Source organism: Struthio camelus, chromosome 24 (assembly GCF_040807025.1).
Source record: "Struthio camelus isolate bStrCam1 chromosome 24, bStrCam1.hap1, whole genome shotgun sequence".
Classification (NCBI taxonomy): domain Eukaryota; kingdom Metazoa; phylum Chordata; class Aves; order Struthioniformes; family Struthionidae; genus Struthio; species Struthio camelus.
In genome coordinates, this window is record NC_090965.1 from 9,819,679 (window position 1) to 9,837,462 (window position 17,784).

The following is a 17,784-nucleotide window of genomic DNA, read 5'->3' on the forward strand; positions in this document are numbered from 1 at the left end:
ACTCCATTAATGGAAAGATTTGTGCCCCCCTACACAAAAGCAGTTTTGTTCTGTGTAATCAAATGCATTTTGTATTCTATGTGCTGATAGCTACTAGTTATCTAGCAGTGCCAAGTATAAACTACTGAACATTTTCTGCATGAGTTGATGAGTAGGATCATCCTGTTGAGATTCGTTCCCTTTGTCAATTGAGTTAGTTATCTGTGTCAGCCCTTAAAATACAAACCAGCTCTGTGAATTCACCCACAACTAACCCATTTTTTAATAGCAGTGAATTGAGTATTTCCTGAACTCCTTACCCAATTCCCATAGTTCCTTGATGTAAATCACATTTCTGAAACCTGCTCAAGTGGTTCCAGGCTGATACAATGACGATGGCTTGAGTGTCCCTTTTTTATAAACTCAGACACTTTCTTCTGCTTTTCCATTTCATTTTACTGTACAATGAAAAACAGCAGAAGCACACTAAAAATAGTTCTTCTAAATAACATTGTGCTGAATTCATATGATACGTATTTTGAATGTGATGCAGTCTTGGTTTAGATAATACCTTTTTTAAGAATTCTAAAACCAACCATTTTGGAAAGCGCCCAGTGTCAGCCTAGGCTATGAAAGACAGAGCTTCAGCAGAGCGGTGAGTTGTTGCTGCCATACGAGGTCAATATGCAGAGCTGCAGACTTTTTTCATAAAAGCAGTTCCCATGGTAACATTCGGGCCTGGAACTGTCACCCTCTGACGCTGTGCAAGTATTTGTGTCCTGTGTTAGAATTACTGTGGGTTGATGTGTTTGTTGTCTAATCGGTTGGATACTAAGAAAATATATTATAAACAGAATTCTGCTGTAACATACTGGTATTATATTGCTGTAAAGCTGTTATAGACAACATTTTTGTCAGAGAGTCTGCTGCAAATCCATGTTTGCTTGATATTACAATTGGAAATAGTAGAAGATAATTGAAGCTTACTTCAGCACTGGGAATATAAGCACTGTGGTCCTGGGCTGTTTGTAACACACAGAAATAGGAGACATAGGTACGTGAATGTGCTGCGTTATGCAGAACTTTTCTTTGCCACAGTTTAAAGTGAAGCCACTGTGTTCTTGTAAAGCTGGGATATTTTAAAGCAAATAATCAGCAGTTGCGAGTCTGCAACCCTGCACTGTTTTTCTCTTCACAGTTGGCTCTTAGGTTTATATAATACTAAAAAAGCAGTCTTTTAAAGGAAGCGTAATTAAAATTTAAACTCATGGTAAATGCTGAAAGACTTTAATGTCTGTTCCTCTGCAGTAACTGCTGTGTGTGTTTGCTCATTAAAACAAACCTTGATGTTTTTTTTAATCTTGAATGATGATCTCAGCTGATGTCTCTTTCTGAAAGTGTTTCAGATTTGCTGACATGATTTTGAAATGTTAGCTCATAATAATCTTGAAAAGTGCATAATGTTCCTCACCTCTTTGATCCCTCAAAAGGAAGCATGTTTAGAACAGGACTAATAAACTTAATAAAACAGGTACATGTCAAACCCACTTCAAGCATTGGATCTACGAACAGGTTTTTACATGAAGTAACAGGAAGAGCATTCATGAAAAAGTATAGAGGTCAGTGGAGAGAAGTAACAGTTCTGCTTGGAAATGGAGTTACTAAGAAGTCTGCACAGTGGGCAGAAGAGCCCTAATGAGATTCTGTAAGGACAGGATCTGGTTTTGCTATGCTTTAGGGACTCGAATGAAAGATTGCTCTAGATGCATGGGAAAGCATGGTGATGTGCTTTGATTTAATGCAATGTCCTTCAGTATCAGTATGCAAGCACACAATGAGCCTCTTTCTTTTGCCCAAGGTTTTGGTATGTTCCTCCTGTTGCAATGGCTTCTCACTGGTTGATGACAGCTCTCCACAAGCACTAGTACAGCTCTTAGCTGGTAGAGTGTGGAGATGCACTTCCAGCTGAAGAGAAGCCTGAAGGAAAGTATATTTAAGAGGCGCATCCCTCTCTTTGGTACTCAGTGAACTTTCTTTGGGTTCATGGTTCAGCACCTTTGAATGCTCCATGGAGCAACGTATACAGGAGGGACACTGGGAGGCAGTGCTATCTTATTATTATCTTCAGGTACTAATCCTAGGATATGGCTAATAACACCAACACGTATAAAAGTCTTCATAACACCTAAAACCACAAGATATATCATGTTTCAGGAAGAGGGGCACTCTTGGTGAGCTAACTGCTTTCCCTTCCCTGCAGAGGCCAGGTGAGGTGTAGCTGGATGTTGAGGGACCTCAGCAGCCAGGTCTGGTTTGTTCCCTTTCTCAGATAGAGATTTGGATCACCAAGCAGTCCCTGTGCCAAAATGACATGACATGGTATGACATGGCCCTGTAGGAGCTGCTTGCAGCCCAGAAGCAATAGGTTGACCACCCATGCTTTACCTTCCTCACCTCTCTGTAGCACTAGTTAGCCATGCAGACAAGTGGCACTGCAGCAGACTATTCCTCCACTAGTTTTAGGTGCAGGACATCAAGGTTCCTCGTATGGTTAGAACAGAGGGAGAGAGATTTGGTTTTCTAGTGCAGATTCAAAGCAGGAGCCTAGCTTAGGTACTCTGACTGTCAGGAGAACTATTCTATTGATTATACACATCAGCTTCTTGGTGACCATCCCCCCCCCCCCCCCCAATACTTAATTCATTTTAAAATGCTACCCTTTAGAGCAGGAACAGCCTGTGAGGTGCTTCTGGGTCTGTAAGATTCCTAACTTAAATGAATATTAATTGTGTTCTGAAAAAGCTGATATGCCTGTTCTTGGTTTCCTAGTGATTCCTCACAAGATTGGGCGTGTTATAGATGGGAGTCCAGCTGAACAGTGTGGGAAGCTGAAAGTGGGAGACCGCATCTCGGCAGTGAATGGTCAATCAATCATTGAGCTCTCACATGACAGTATAGTACAGCTGATTAAAGATGCAGGCAATGTGGTAACTCTGACTGTCGTTGCTGAGGAAGGTAAGGAAGATGCATAACACAGCTGAGTGAATATGTCCTACCAAATTGGCAGTCTAACGTTTAATAGTTTCTAAAGTTAATACACAAAATGGAGTATTGCGAGATGTTTGGGATTTAAAGAACATATTCTCCCATTGAATGAAAGAAAGTGAAGCTCATTCATTTGCACAGTAGGAACTGAGCACAAGTGGGACAGAAGGAGACAGGTGCTGAAATGGTTATATTGAAAAATAAGATGTATGGAGGATGTGATGTAGGGGAAGAGAAATTCTCATGGTTTCTCACATGAGAGAAGGGGACTGCTGCTAATGGGGAAACATGTCCTATCCAGACCTCATATTCTTCAGCTAAAGAGAAGTTATCTCTTCTGGGGGAACTACAGCAGATGAGCAAGACTACATTAGGAGAGAGAATTTTCTCACCTTCCTGGGCAACACATATGTCTCGCTGCTGTAGTCATTGTCAGGAAGGCTCCGTTCCAAGGGTACGAGGTAGTCTGTCAGGACACTGTGGAGCAGGCTGATGCAACTCTGCCAGACTGCTGTCCTTCAGGAACTCTGCTGCTGCGCAGAAGTTAGGTGCTATGAACACCTAAGCCTGTGAACATCTACTTTTTAGATCCTCTCCAGTTAGGCACTCTGTGTCTTTTTTTATTGCTATGTGAAAATATACAAATTGCCTAGTACCACATCCCTAGGATACAACAGAAACATTCTGTAGTTCTTGTGTCTTCTAAAAATGCATTTTGAAAAATGGTCACGTCCCACCATAAAAATCCTATTCAGCTATTTTCCTGCAGAGCCTTCCAGGCTGCTAGCAAGTTCTTCGCACACAGCAGTCATAGCCTCTGAACAGCAAAATGGATATTTGTGACTGCAAAGTTACATCTTCAGAGATTATTTTTTCTAATGAAAGCTCTCATGCAACATTGCTTTCAACACGATATTGTTCCTACACAAACAATTTGCTATAAATATGTAAAATCCAATCGTTTGATGAGAAAAAACTGTTTTCCAACCCTGCTTACCATTGCATTTTTCTGGGTTGCTGCTTGTGAGTTTAATTAAACTGGCTATCGTTATTGTGCCAGAAATTTGGCTTTTCTCACCTTTTAAATAATAAATACCTAAAGCCAGAATGTGAGTAAAGCAAACAGATCATTCTCTAATTTCAGATTCGTTGCAAATATTTAACACACTAGCTCACCCTGCAATATAGAATACTAAAGACTTGCTTTCCCTTTCTAATGCTTGAAACAGATAGACTTCTATAAATTGTTATTTTTCTATGAAAATTTTCATTTTTTCAAATCAAATTCATTCCAGAGAAAAGGGACACACCTCAAAGCTGTTGCCCGTGGCAACGTTCGTAATGCAATTGAAGTCTGAGTTGGTTGCATTAGATCTATTTCTCTGGGGCTCTTAATCGGCTTTGTCTTTGGAATAAACTTTCCTAATATAACCTTTTTGTCCTTTATTTTTTCCTGACCCTACCTGGACTCTGTATAAGAACTTTAGCTTTTTCCATTTCCTCATTTACAGATTTGTAGCCAGAATGTAGAGATAAAATACCAATCTGAGTGAGAATCAACGATGAGAGAAAAAAAAGGCAGTAGCAGCTGATAAAACTAAGCTGAAAAGCACAGTCAGAAAAACGGCATGACTTAAAGGAGCTGAAGTTGGCATGTTTTGGCTGTAGAGAATTTTGGGACAATGGAGGAAATATAAGCAGAGCCTATTCCACAGAAACAAGAGTATGTTACTGTTTCAAAATTCTCATTGTTTTATAAAGCTGGAGAATATAGTTCATCTCACAACACAACCCACAATGCAGCAAAATCCCTTAGGGAAGGAAGCCAGAGTGGATGTAAATTAGTCAGGGCTTCAATCATTTTCCCCTACTGGGGTGCTGGGGAAAGAGTTGAGCTTTACTGAGATTGTTCACAAGATAGCGGATAACCCTTAGGAAGAGTATGATATGCAACTCCAATGAGAAAAATGCCTATTTTGCCAGAAGCTCTTCAGCATCACAAAATGTAAACGCTAATGGAGTTTACTGTTCCCCAGTGCCTCATCTTTAGTGCTATCCTCAGAGACTGGCAATGAAAATACTACCATGTATCCCTTCTACCTATCCCTTCCTTCCTCCTAGCTTTCACAGATGTTAGATCTTTGCTTTTCATATGAATAAACGAATTCCACTTCGTGCTCCAGAGGACATTCTTTAACATTTTTCACAAAAGCAGGAGCCTGTCAGCTTCTGTCATGTATTAGCTAGAAATGCAAGAGAGCAGACTGAATAGAGGACTGGAGAATTCATGCAAACAGATGGCCTTTTCCTTGCTGTGCTTATAAATTAAAATTCTGAGTATAAAGCAGGAGTAAAAGTTGACATTTCATCTCTAGAGAAAAAAAATCTCTTTAAGGCATGTCATAGTAGTAGCGCCAAGCAGTCCTCTGAAGGACTTCTGAGGTCTGGCACACCTGAGAAATTCAGTCTAATAATGTGCAACAGACAAAGTTGCATTATGTTTTCTTTACCTTAAGGTGCATGTGTACTTTGTATGTTTTAGTGAGGTTTGCTTGTTTGTTTGTTTTGACTCAAAAATGGATTACTGTGATGCGCTTAACAGAAGACTGGAGCATCTCTAATTTGGCTCTTCGGGATGCCTTTTCAAAACATTGAAAGGAAAAGGAGTTCATTAGTTTATAATTCAGTACATAAGTCCATCTTGGGCTACAACTTACCATTTAAGGTTCTAGCTAACAGGCAGCTTTCTGCATAGAGTATGATTCATTGCTCTTTTAAGTGACAGAGACGTTTTGTATTTGGAAACAGGTTTTTCCATAAATGCAATGGATTTACTGTAAGTGTCCAATCACTGTATTTTGTGTGGAAGGGAAAAAATCGTCTTAAAAACTGCTTTACAAGATTTTCATAAAATGCCATTACACTTTAATTTTTAGTTAGCCTTTGGGAGAAGGCAAAATGCCCTAAAATTCCTGTTGATAATATGCCAGTAAACAAGTCACATGGATTTCACTGTGGGAATAGTTCATAGCCTTTCCTGCAGCTTTCCTGTGGCACTCTCCATTGTGTCTTAGAAGAGTTGACAGTTTCCTTCCGATCATTACCATCTTCACCTGTGAATCCTGATGGCCCCTGCAGATACTCAAATTTCTCTTACTTTCAAAAAGGGATATATTCTCAAATTATTCTTCCTCTCTTATGTATTTTTGTTGTAGTGAATATGTGAACCAGCTTTGTGGATCTGACTAGCTGCAGTAGCTTCTAGTTTTATTCTATGTGCATACAATCTGAAATGCTTCTGTTCATGTCTGGTTCAGTTAAAAATAAGTTGTTTGAGGAAAAAAAAATGTAGGTAAGAATAAAATTCATAGGAATGGTATTTCAGGGGAAGCAATGAACTCCGCTATAGTTCCTGGCTTATGGCATTAGACCTAGGAAAATCCTCTTCCCCTTTTTAATTGGTGTGAGTTAGACTTAATCTAAGATGCTGTAGCGGTAGCATTCATTATGAACAATGTATCAGCTGTTACACAGACCTGCCTTTCAGCTCATTCTCAGAAAACCGACCGTTTTTCCTGAAATGCACACCTGCCACCTTGTTCTAGGCAGCTGAGAACAGGAGACAGCGCTGAGGGGAGACTATCGTGAGACCACAGTGACCTACTTTTATATATAGGAAGGTCTCTGACTGTTGATTTTGTTTGAATTCATTAGAACATCGTGGTCCTCCGTCAGGAACAAACTCCGCCAAACAGAGTCCAGCTCCACAGCACAGGCCTCTGGAAACAGCACAGAACAGTGCAGAGAGGTACAGAGTGTGTGTGTGTTTGTTTGTTTGGTAAAAGGTACCGAGAACAAGAAAAGTTCGACCAGTGGGGTTGTTGCAGCTTGTAAGAATAATCGCATAACACTTATTTTAATATTAAAACAGAAAGCTGCCTTTGAGCAGTGTCAGAATGGAGTGGTCACTGCAGTATGGCAGTTCTGTGAGTGAGTCCTTGTTTCTGGAAAATCAGTAGGGAGGTTCTTTCAGCATTGTGGTGGTGACATGGCATGGGATTAAATTAAAAATGTGAGTTGACTTCCTAGAAATTGGAAGTTTGAGGCATTATTCAGAAATACTTCATCATGTTCTGTGAATGAACTGGGGATGCTCTGAACTCAACATGAAGCAGGTCTTTATGAAAGAGGACTTGGGAAGAAGTTTTCCCAGGAAATGATTGAGGCTGAGCTACAGAGAATAAGTCTGTATTCTTCTTTGTTTGTTTGTTTGTTTGTTTGTTTGTTTTACTCTCCTTTGGTTTCTCAGATAATATGATTGAAGTCTCCATACTCTGAATGAAGCAAGTATTATAACTCTGCCATTGCACCAGGAGTCTGACATTACGTGTCATTAGTGTGCTTATACTGATTTTGTTTATAAGCTGTAGATGATCAAGAAGCAGCCTTACATGAAGTCATTTATATGCTCAATATGTAAGAAGCCTGTACTGTCAGCTGAACTACTGTGTGTTGGATCCCACACTAAATCTATTATAAAACTTATGATGATAATTCTTTAAATGCAAAGGTAACATCCACTTCCTTTTACCTCTGTAGGGCAGCCATGGAAGGTGAAGCTGGAAAAGAAGTATCAAATAGTTACAGGCTTTCGTGGCCCGAGCATAAGCACTTGACACAATCTGATGCTGGTGTTGCTTCAGTAATTGGTAGCCGTCATTCGCAGGTACAGGTAACAATCCAGAGGATTCAGACGCATGCAAAATACTGGTTTGTCAAGACAGAGGAGTTACGACTGAGTATTCAAGAGCAGGATAGTAAAATGTTTTCCTGTCAGACATGAGTATAAAAGTTGCTTATAAAAATGGACTAAAGCGTTAGAGGGAATGTTTTTGCTAATGTTTTAAATTTGATTATCTTCTTAGTGTAGTTTAATACTCATTATAAAACAAACAGCAAATCTTTGGAACTGGGCTACTACAGACTCTTTGCCAAGATTTTGTAAAGAAATTCCATGTATATCTAAAACTTAGACGGAAAAATGTTCTATACTTTTTGACTTAGCATGACACTACTATACCTAATCATACATGATTTGTGATGAATTCAAGTTAAATTGTGTATTGCACATTCTTCATAAAGTATGAAACATTTTTCCAGAAAAATAGAAGTTTAAATCTGCCTACAGTTCCTCATCTTTTTTTGTGTGTCACTTCCTACACAGAATCTTGGCTGCTATCCAGTAGAATTGGAAAGAGGCCCACGAGGGTTTGGATTTAGTCTTCGTGGAGGAAAGGAATACAACATGGGCTTATTCATCCTTCGACTTGCTGAAGACGGGCCAGCAATCAAGGATGGGAGAATACATGTGAGTTTGTCTTCTCTGATCAATTTGTTAGTACAGAAGTTGGCCTTTGGATGTATTTAATTACCTGTAATGGTAACAATCTTGTGTTTTTGAGTGTGGGGTCCCAGCAGGCAGAACAGTATCTGGACAGCTGCCAGTCTTTCAGCTATTATTGTACAGTGATAGCAAATTCTATGGTGGTAGGCTTGGTTTTCAAAGAAGAAAATATATGAGCAGCTCTGCCCCTCCAAAATAAACTGTCCGTCCATCCACATGCTTGAGTTATGGTAATGTACATGTCCCAGGCTGTGAGCAACAGTTACTTAAGATGGATGATATTTTAGAAGCCCTGAAAAGAAATTGCACAGTGAAGCAGAAAACTGAAAGAAGAGTCACCATCCAAGTCAGTGAACTTATTTAAAAAAAAAAAAAAAAGTTTTGTGCATGCTATGTTATTGCTGTTCTGTGCACTGTTTGAAGATCTAAGCCTAATTTTTTTCAAAGATTGCTATATTAAGTCTTACGTTTGTGTAAGGAATTTACTTTCAAGTATTATGTTAAAAGCAAAACACATGGGTGCAATGGCAAAGAATGATGGTGTGTGAGAATCTGTAGCGAGTGTTCAAAGCTGAATTTTCACAGACGAGAGCATGGAACTGAGAGTCCAGGTACCTGTGAGATGCCGTCCCACTTAAACTCCTGCAGTTATACTGTGGCCATTCTGCTATACTGGCCAATGACACAACTCTGCCTCCACTTGTACTACAGTATGCAGATACTTGTTGGGGCTACTGTGAGGCTTATCTGGACGAGAAATTCTAAATATTGTTAACTTCTATTATCCTAACTCTTTACAATAATTAACTTTTTCTCTAAAGCTTGAGAGACTAAGTGAGTGTTTTAGTACTAATATTTTCTCCTTTAAGTGGTGTTATACTAAGCTCCAGAGCTTTGCTTTCCAGGCGGCAGCAACCAAAAGGTTCCCAGCTGTGAAAATGGGTCTTTGCTTGGAGAAACTTAACAACGATAAACATCACCAAAAATATACAGTTCCCTAACTCTGGCACCATTCAGCTTTATGGATTTCTATCTCTGGAGATACTCCCCTGTCTCTGCTCCTGTTACGCTCTGGAGTGTAGCAGCAGCATTTAGTCTCTGTTTTCAGATGTGCTTTGGCTGTATTCTACTTAACATGGATCATCTGTGCCAAGGCATAGATTATTTGTGGGGAATGTGATGGCAAGATATTACTGAAAACACTCTATTTCCCAAGTGTTTGCTTTCACACTGTCGTAGATATTGACTCACTGTCTTCCATGTGCATGTCGTCTTCCTCCAGGGGACAGGACAGGCCTGATGGGGCTAATGGTCTCTCCTAGCACAGCTGTGTTCAAGTAAGAGTCCAAAAATAGATCCCTAGGGTCAGGGGGAGGGACCCTGGGCAGCTTCCTCAGCAGTCTTCTGCAAAGCCCACTCCCATCACTTATTGGGGAGTACCTTACTGTGCAGGGAATATGTGTTAACGCCTGCAGGAGGTTCCTCAAATGCTCACAGTCTCTTCCTCCTCCATCCAGTCTTGGTACAATAAAGTACATTCTTGTTGCATATTCCTGGGTTCTCCAGTCTCCTCTCTTAATAAAAAGAAATCCTATCCTAACAGATAGATTAAAAAGTAAATAATAAAAGCAAACCTGGAGTTATTTTTGTGGGTCTTCTCATGAGGTCTCATCCAGTTCTTTTTTGTTATCCATTAGTTACTGATCACTTTCTGGCCAGTAAACTAGGGGTGCCTTCTAATTGTAGGTGGCAAACATGTTGAGCAAGATTCAACCATGTATGAGCAACAGGCTCAGTTCTTGGCTTACTGTTTCCCAGAGGCCTTACTTTTGACTAATAGATACCTACACCGTACAATATAGCGGGGTTCAACTACAAATTCATGCTGTTTGGATGCTGAAATTGTGTGTAAAATTAGTGCAATCGCATCAGAAAAGGGATTTGGAGCGGAGACAGCTGCCTGTCCCACCAGTGTTTGAAAGGCCTGACTTGTTTTTCATCATCGTTTCATTTCTGGTGGTGCATCTGTGTGAATAAAATATTGCTTAATGCAGATCTATGAGTGGCAATAGCAGGAAAAATGTTAGTATAATGTGAGAAAGTAGGTAAAATGTGCTGCTGTCGGCACTACTTCTCCCATGGTTGTTGCAGCACACTGGACACCAGCCCCAGCTATCTTAGTGCTTTTATTATTTCATTAGTGAATGTATTCGCTGCAATGATGCTGGTGGATGTGGATGGTAGATGGAGCAAGTGTTGGAACAGCCACAAATGAGGCACTAGTGGGAGTGGTGGAGCAGAACCAGGGGAGGGGTTTAGTGCCATGTGCCCCAACAGGTCCCAGTGAGGACAGAGAGTATGTACTTACCCAGTATGAGATTATTCATTATTTTTATGACATTCAGTTTCTCCTTCTTCAGCTGTAAAATGCTGTCATTTCATGGCTATACTTTTAAATAACTAAGAGGAATTTCTCACCCACTTAATGGCAGCTGAGGACAACGTGGTGCACCTAGTGTGGTGTGGAGCTTCCTGTCCTATCAGATGAGTAACCAACTAGTGACTTTCTTTGGCAGAGACATTTTATTTAACAGAGCCCAGATAGATAGTCTCTTTAAGCAGCTAATTTTATGCACTAGTGACATCCATTGGCTGATCCACGTATTGCAAAATAGATTTCATGACACTTTTTGCAAGAGTTCTATTTCACCCACTTTCTGGTAGCAGAAAGTTATCGTGAATTGTAATTACATGCCCATTATCTCTTTAATTTGCTAATTGGCCTCAGAGACCTCATTACTGTTAACTGCATAATATTTGTGATCTTTCTTAGCTAGAATAAAAAGTCTTTTCCTTTATATGAAGCCCGTTCTGCCATAATAGTATTCAGCTTTTATTAAACGTAGAGAAGTGATTGTGTTACTTACCTAATTTCACATGATTTTAAACAGATGCATGTTGCAAGGTTTTACATGATTCATCAATAAGCTCCCTTTATAAGACGATACAGGATGAAAAGGTATTCAAGAACATGGCTATATCTGTGTACTCACTAGTAAATAAATGGAGGATGTGTTTTAAGTAATTTGGGGTCTTTTACTGAGCTGGCTAAGTAGAAGACCTATGTGAAGAACTCTGAACAGCCACAATGTTGTATTGTATTAGTCAGCAATGATGGAATGGTATTGTTATTGCTGAGTAGATTTAGTGTGAGAGAAAAAAATAGACTCATCTGCCTCTATAATTTTTCTATCTAAATTAAAAACAATTTCTGGTGGCAGTCATTCATAACGATTAAGCTGGTTGCTATTTTCTTGTCAGGTTGGTGACCAAATTGTTGAAATAAATGGAGAACCCACCCAAGGAATCACTCACACACGAGCCATTGAGCTGATTCAGGCTGGCGGGAATAAAGTTTTGCTGCTGCTGAGACCAGGGACTGGCTTGATACCAGATCACAGTACGTCATCTAAAATATTCATTTTAAGGGTCCAAGACAATGGAATAGAGTCTAATAAAGACACTTTTATGCTGATTCACTGAAATAGTTAGCAGTTCCCTTTTGGATAGCCATACAAGCTGCTCATATATCTTTTCAGATATAAGGAATGTTTTTGGTAAAAATTAATACATGACAAGTACCTAAGAAAATTACATGAAGTGTGAAATTATTGCATATTTGCAGTTGGAATCAGTTTCTTTGCTCTGTCCAAACTAATCTCCTATATTCTCCTATGCAAATATGATAATTATCACTGTTTGCTTTTTAATTTAATTTAAGATTCTATATGATACAGTGCTCAGCTCAAAATGCTTCTGCAAGTATGTTGTTTCTATACAGATGTAATACCCTGTTTTTAGCCTTCTAAATTCTAGCGTGTTTGGTTTTTGTTTTTTCAAAGCGAAAATTTTTGAAACAAGGGAGAAAGCTTTGCTCACAAAGTATAAGATTTTGTGTGTTTATAGTCATGACTTCTACATTTATGACAGGAAAGCACAACTTTATAAGCAAAAAAAAAAAAAGGGGGGGGGAAGGGGGGAAGGAGGGCAGAAAAAAGCAAATGCTTACAAGACCTCTGAGTTCACCTACAAAGCAGAGCACAGAACTAATTATTTTGAGTCTTATTAGGACATGCTCCAAAATTACAAATCAAAGAGTTTTGTGGCTGTGGCAGTATTTTAAAGCAGAGAACGTTCTTTCTTAAAGTAAGCATTTTGATCTTTTAATCCTTGATGCTGACAACAAGATTTTGATGGCAAAGTTCTTAAATTTTAAGGTTGTTTTTTCCAATAAAGAACTCTTCAAAAATAGTAATGACCTATAGATTTACACTTTGAAAATCAAATTCAAAACACACAGTTTGAACTTTCAGGTAGTTTGTCACATTCAGTTGTTTACAGGCAGCAACTGACATCCACCAGGAGATGAAATCTTCTCAGAAGTTTCTCCATTTTTTTTGTCCAGAGAACTAGAAGATACAACTTAACATCATCTGGTTCAAATTGCACAGCACAGTAAAATCAGAATTAGCACATAGCATGGAAACAGTCTATCTGTAAACTACAAAATCTGTTCTATGCCATCTCGCTAGATCCCTAGCTAGCTGACTGTGTGTTTCACACTGAATTACCTGGTCATTAAGGCTGAAGGATAGAGTTCCCTTTGTGTTCTGATGAGTTTCTGTTGAAGTTCTCAGAGAGGTTGTTGTCACTTCAAAATTAGCATATACTAGCTGGAACAGAAGGAGCTGGTGTGTGCGCAGCTCCAATTTTCTCCTTACTAACAGCTATTTAAGGTCAGCATAATTTCAGCTGTGATAAATAGTGTTTAACATTCACCAAGAAGTGCAATAGTTATCTGGAATCACTCCTGGCATGTCTTGTTCACTGAAATCTCCTGAACCCAAGACAGAAAAACAGAATCATAGAAAAGTCAGATGGGACCTCTAGAGATCATCTGGTCCAGCCTTCTGTCAAAAGCAAGGTCTTAGATTAGGTTAAGCAACTTAGATTAGATCAGCAGCTGGGGAGAAGGGGAAGGGCTGTGTTGCCTCTTGTCTTGGTGTTAATTGTACATTTCTGATTGAAATCTTGCTTGCTGTACTCTTGTGATTTTGGTATGTAGTTCTGGGCTTTTTCTCTTCCTCCTTCAGGTTTGGCTCCTTCCAGTCTGTGTCCCTACGTGAAACCTGAGCAACATTAAGGGCTTTCAGTGCTTTTCTTGGTTTTTCCTTAAAGACTTGGTAAATCTGCATGTCTTGTGATTCATCTCTTTCTATTAAAGTGCAAAGCTATCAATAACCTCAGCTTTTCATTGTTTCAGTTTTCTTTAGCATAAAGCATAACAATGTGGGGTCAGGGAAATTTTTATTTTGCAGTTGTGCTATGTAGGCTCTAAAGTTATGCTGATGCAAGACCCGTCAGTCCTGCAGAGATCATGCCAGCATTCTAAGCACAAATTTTTTTCCAAAAAAATCACATCCTTATGATTGTAGCATTGTAGAACAATGCAGTACAGAAAACTGGTTAAGCAGACTTTGAGAATACGTCACTATGTAATCTTTTTGAAGTTGAAAATTTCACATAACAGCCTGGAACCTCAGTAGTAAACACATTTTAAAAATATTTAAGCTGATTTTTCTGTAATGACTTAGTCAAATCTCTCCCTGTTCACTTCCAGGTGATTGGGATAGTTATAATCCGTCTTCGTCAAATGTAATATATGAAGAACAGTCACCGGTATCTTCATCTTCACATTCTGCTTCCCCATCCGAAGTATGTTATTTACCAATATCAGGAGAAGCTTTAATGAAAGTTCAGCTGTCTGAGAAACTGGAACAAGCAAAGAACACTGTGCCTGAAAAGATAAGCACTTTAACTGAAAACAAGTCTGAGATTAAGCCTATGTCTTCTCCCCAGAGACTGAAGAACAGACGTGGTCATCCTTCCAGTCCTGGGTTTGAAATGACAAAAGGTAGTTTGGAATTAGGGACTGGTGGTCTTACCAGAAGAGACACATCTGCAAGTCCAGAAAAGGTAGGGACAGCAGAGGGATACCATCAAACAGGATTCCACAGCCCTAGAATGAGGGATCCTAAAAAAATCCATGGCAACCTCTCACATAAATCTGACAGTTCCAGAAAAGATGAGAATAAACACACAGAAATAGGGATGAACAACAGTAATAAGAGAGAGTATTCCAGAGAAAAACAAGAAAGGTCTGCCAGTCCCCAGAAGTACCTCAGTAAGCTAGGAAACACAGAAATGTTAGCCAAGTTACAAGAATACCAAGACAGACCAACTGGTGGTGACGTTAAGATTGTTGAGCAAGTGAAAGGTGGAAACAGTAAAATAGGAGTCACAAGTAAAGATGCAAAACAAAAAAGTTCTGAAACGAAAGGAGGGTGGGCTCCAGAGAGGAAATACCCAGCATTTGATGAAAATACACTTCCGTTCAGTAAGGCCAGTAACTCTAGGACAAACACATCCAAAGATGTAAAAATAAAGAACTCAAACTCTGGAGAGCCAAGTTCCATCAAATTCAAAACGTCAAGTCTTTCCAATATTCCACTGCTTTCCATGGAGAAACAAAGGCGGCTAGAAATCCAGGAGACTGTTACTCTGAACAGACACCACAGAGACACACACATGGAGCCACCTGCTGAAACCAAAGATGCTGGAATTTCAAAATCTGAGAACAGTTCACCAGTCAAGAAAGCACCAATAACTCCTGGACCTTGGAAGGTACCAAGTGCATGTAAAGTCACCAAAACAGCAAGTATGGCTGAAAAACAGGTTTGACTGACTGACAGACACTTTTTTAAAAAAAAAAAAAGTTTTAATCAAATTTCTAATGATGGCCCTTTCAAAGCATCATTTCTTTTCATAAAGCTGTCTTTTTTTTTTTTTCAGAAACTGATTTGAGGGTGGAAAGTATTTGAGTTAGTCTTAAATTATCTAAGCTGCATGAAGGACCTTTTGGATTGCTTAAATGAAACTCCTCCATAAGCTGCTGTCCCCTTGTCCTTTTGAAGGCGGTGTTCTGCTGCTCTCAACATTGCACTGCTACGGCTTTCTCAGATAGTATTGTGAGTTTCTGAACAAAATTATTTAATGCCTATATTGCCAATGTGATCATGACTCACTTGTTCTTGTGCCAAGTTATCTACTGTATCCAGCCACTCTAATCCTTTTCATATATATTCCAGTCACAGAAAAGACAAGGTTTTGTTTGAAATGAGTAGTCGCTCAAGAGCGTGTTGCATGTTTACATAAGGAAATACCCATGTTCTTACTGTTGCTGTAAGAAGATGGGTAGATTGGTTCTATCAATTCTAGGCTAGCAAATGAGCCACTAATGCTGGTCCAACAGATGTGGGTTTTGTTTTTGTTTTTTTTTTTTAAAACCTAATATTAAAAGCATGTAGATTTAAAAAAAAAAAAAATTATATTTGACATGATGCAACTTTTGCTTTTTTAAGAACACAGCAAACCTGCTTTATTGTTTTGATTCATGAGGATGCTTTAGACAGTTGTTGTTGACAAACAGCTGTTTGAAGAGAGAGAAAAGTCTGGGTTTTTGTTAAATAGCATAATTCCTTTGGCTTCACTTGTGGCAGGCTTTCTTTGTAAGTATATGCAGCAAGCGTGTATTTATTTTCCGCCTCTTTCTGGTGCTGTGTACTGAAATTCTTTGTTCATTATTCAATGTTAATTAAGAACTGGCTTTTTCTTTTTCTTTTTTTTTTTTTAAGAATTGGATTTTCTTTTTTTTTTTTTTCTCCTCTCTAAAGATAATGGTTGGTCTTTAGGACAGAACCAACTACTGTAGTCAGCTTTTGAATGAAGTTCATCTTACCTGTGCATATTAGAAGAAGTCTCCCATATTTTAAGTAAGTGTGTGATCTAAGAGTGCTAAATAGAATGCTAATACGGGGTACATGAGATGTAATATCTATTGTTTGGGCTATAGTACATATTTTTAAAGTAATTTTGAGGACTGTTACCATCAGAATCTACTTACACACCAGTCACATAATTAGCTTTAAGTACAGTGAACTGAAAAAATTGAAGGGATTTATTTTCTTTGAAATTTTAGTGATGACTTCCTGATGTATTAGGTGTTTTTTTTAATGATTGCAAAAAAAAAAAAAAAAAAGTGGTAAAAGCAGCTCTTTGGTCCAGTTTGCAGAAGCAGAAGGAAGTACAGACAGTCAAGCTTTACTTATGTTAAAATCCAAACTAATACAACTTGCTAATTGAAAGTGATTGAGCATCTTGTTTGGCTTTGAAATGTTTAATGGTTTTAAAGTTTAATGAAGCACAGTGGATGAGTTCTGACTTGGACAATTCTTTAGAGGTACAGAAGACTACTCAAGCAGCTTTTTAAACAAACATTTTTGAAAATTAAATAGGCTTTAAGGCAGATCTGAACTGCACTCTGCTGCTTCACAGTGGATGATCCATTGATTTGATGTAGCGTATGTACAAATGCTCCATGTTGTGGAGTATGACTGTGAAAATATTTAATACTTCGAAGTAGCCTATGTAGATATTAACCATGTATTCTTGACAGAAGACTGTTTTTATGTTGTTGCACACCCCTGCCCTACCATTGAGTACAGTAACAAATTCAGAAGTTTAATATAAAGATGAATTAGCACCACTGAAATGATTTCCCTGTCATAAACTACCACTATATTTTTTCTAATTGTTAATGTGACTTGATTTAGTGTCTTACCTGTCTGTGATTCTTCCTTCCAGAGGACTTGTGTCTGTACTTACTGTATCAGATGACTTAGCAATGTGGCCTTGGAATGCTAAGCAATGTATGGATGTACTGGGTGTAAATGTTTATATATTGTACAGCACCTTTATATATACTTCTGAGGTTCTGACTAGAGAAAGACCTGTAAATCGCTCATTATTTTTTATATAGATATTAAAAAGAAACTCCAGTTCATAGTCTGTTGGTTCTGCACTGTATAACATATATTCATTGTTGACTTTCAGTGGTGTGATACCTGCATTTAAACAGCTAACTATATGACCCAGGTTTTACCCATAAACATTAATACTCTTCTGGAAAACAAATGCAATTTATTATTGGAAGTTTCCTTGCCTCCTTGTTCAGATAACAATTGTTCAACAAAGGTATTATAAAAAACATCAAATCATGTAGTATAAATTGTGTATGATGAAATACTTGTACCGTAGGTTTATTTGTACATTTTGATATCCAAAATTGTCACTTCCTTTTACAACTTACAACCTTTCCTTGTGCAGAAAATAATTGTAAACAATTTACTACCAAATCTCCTCTTCTGTCTTACCCCCCTATGTGAAAGAATGAAGCT

At 38.6% G+C, this 17,784-nt stretch overlaps 1 protein-coding gene across 15 annotated transcripts in view; it reads left to right on the forward strand.

The window, feature by feature from the left end:
* Positions 1-17,386, forward strand: part of MAGI3 (membrane associated guanylate kinase, WW and PDZ domain containing 3) — a 106,335-nt gene extending 88,949 nt beyond the window's left edge. For 6 of the 15 annotated variants that reach the window (XM_068918628.1, XM_068918627.1, XM_068918620.1 and 3 more), the window contains 7 exons: positions 2,809-2,994; positions 6,739-6,832; positions 7,624-7,756; positions 8,249-8,392; positions 11,750-11,888; positions 14,109-15,223; positions 15,341-17,386. In XM_068918628.1, coding sequence (XP_068774729.1) covers positions 2,809-2,994; positions 6,739-6,832; positions 7,624-7,756; positions 8,249-8,392; positions 11,750-11,888; positions 14,109-15,223; positions 15,341-15,352 — 1,823 coding nt within the window. In that variant the 3' untranslated portion in view covers positions 15,353-17,386. Of the gene's footprint in view, positions 1-2,808; positions 2,995-6,738; positions 6,833-7,623; positions 7,757-8,248; positions 8,393-11,749; positions 11,889-13,581; positions 13,672-14,108 lie in introns of all 15 variants that reach the window. The other 9 variants (XR_011136241.1, XM_068918631.1, XM_068918624.1 and 6 more) reach the window with 9 other exon arrangements.
* The last annotated feature ends 398 nt before the right edge of the window (positions 17,387-17,784 follow it).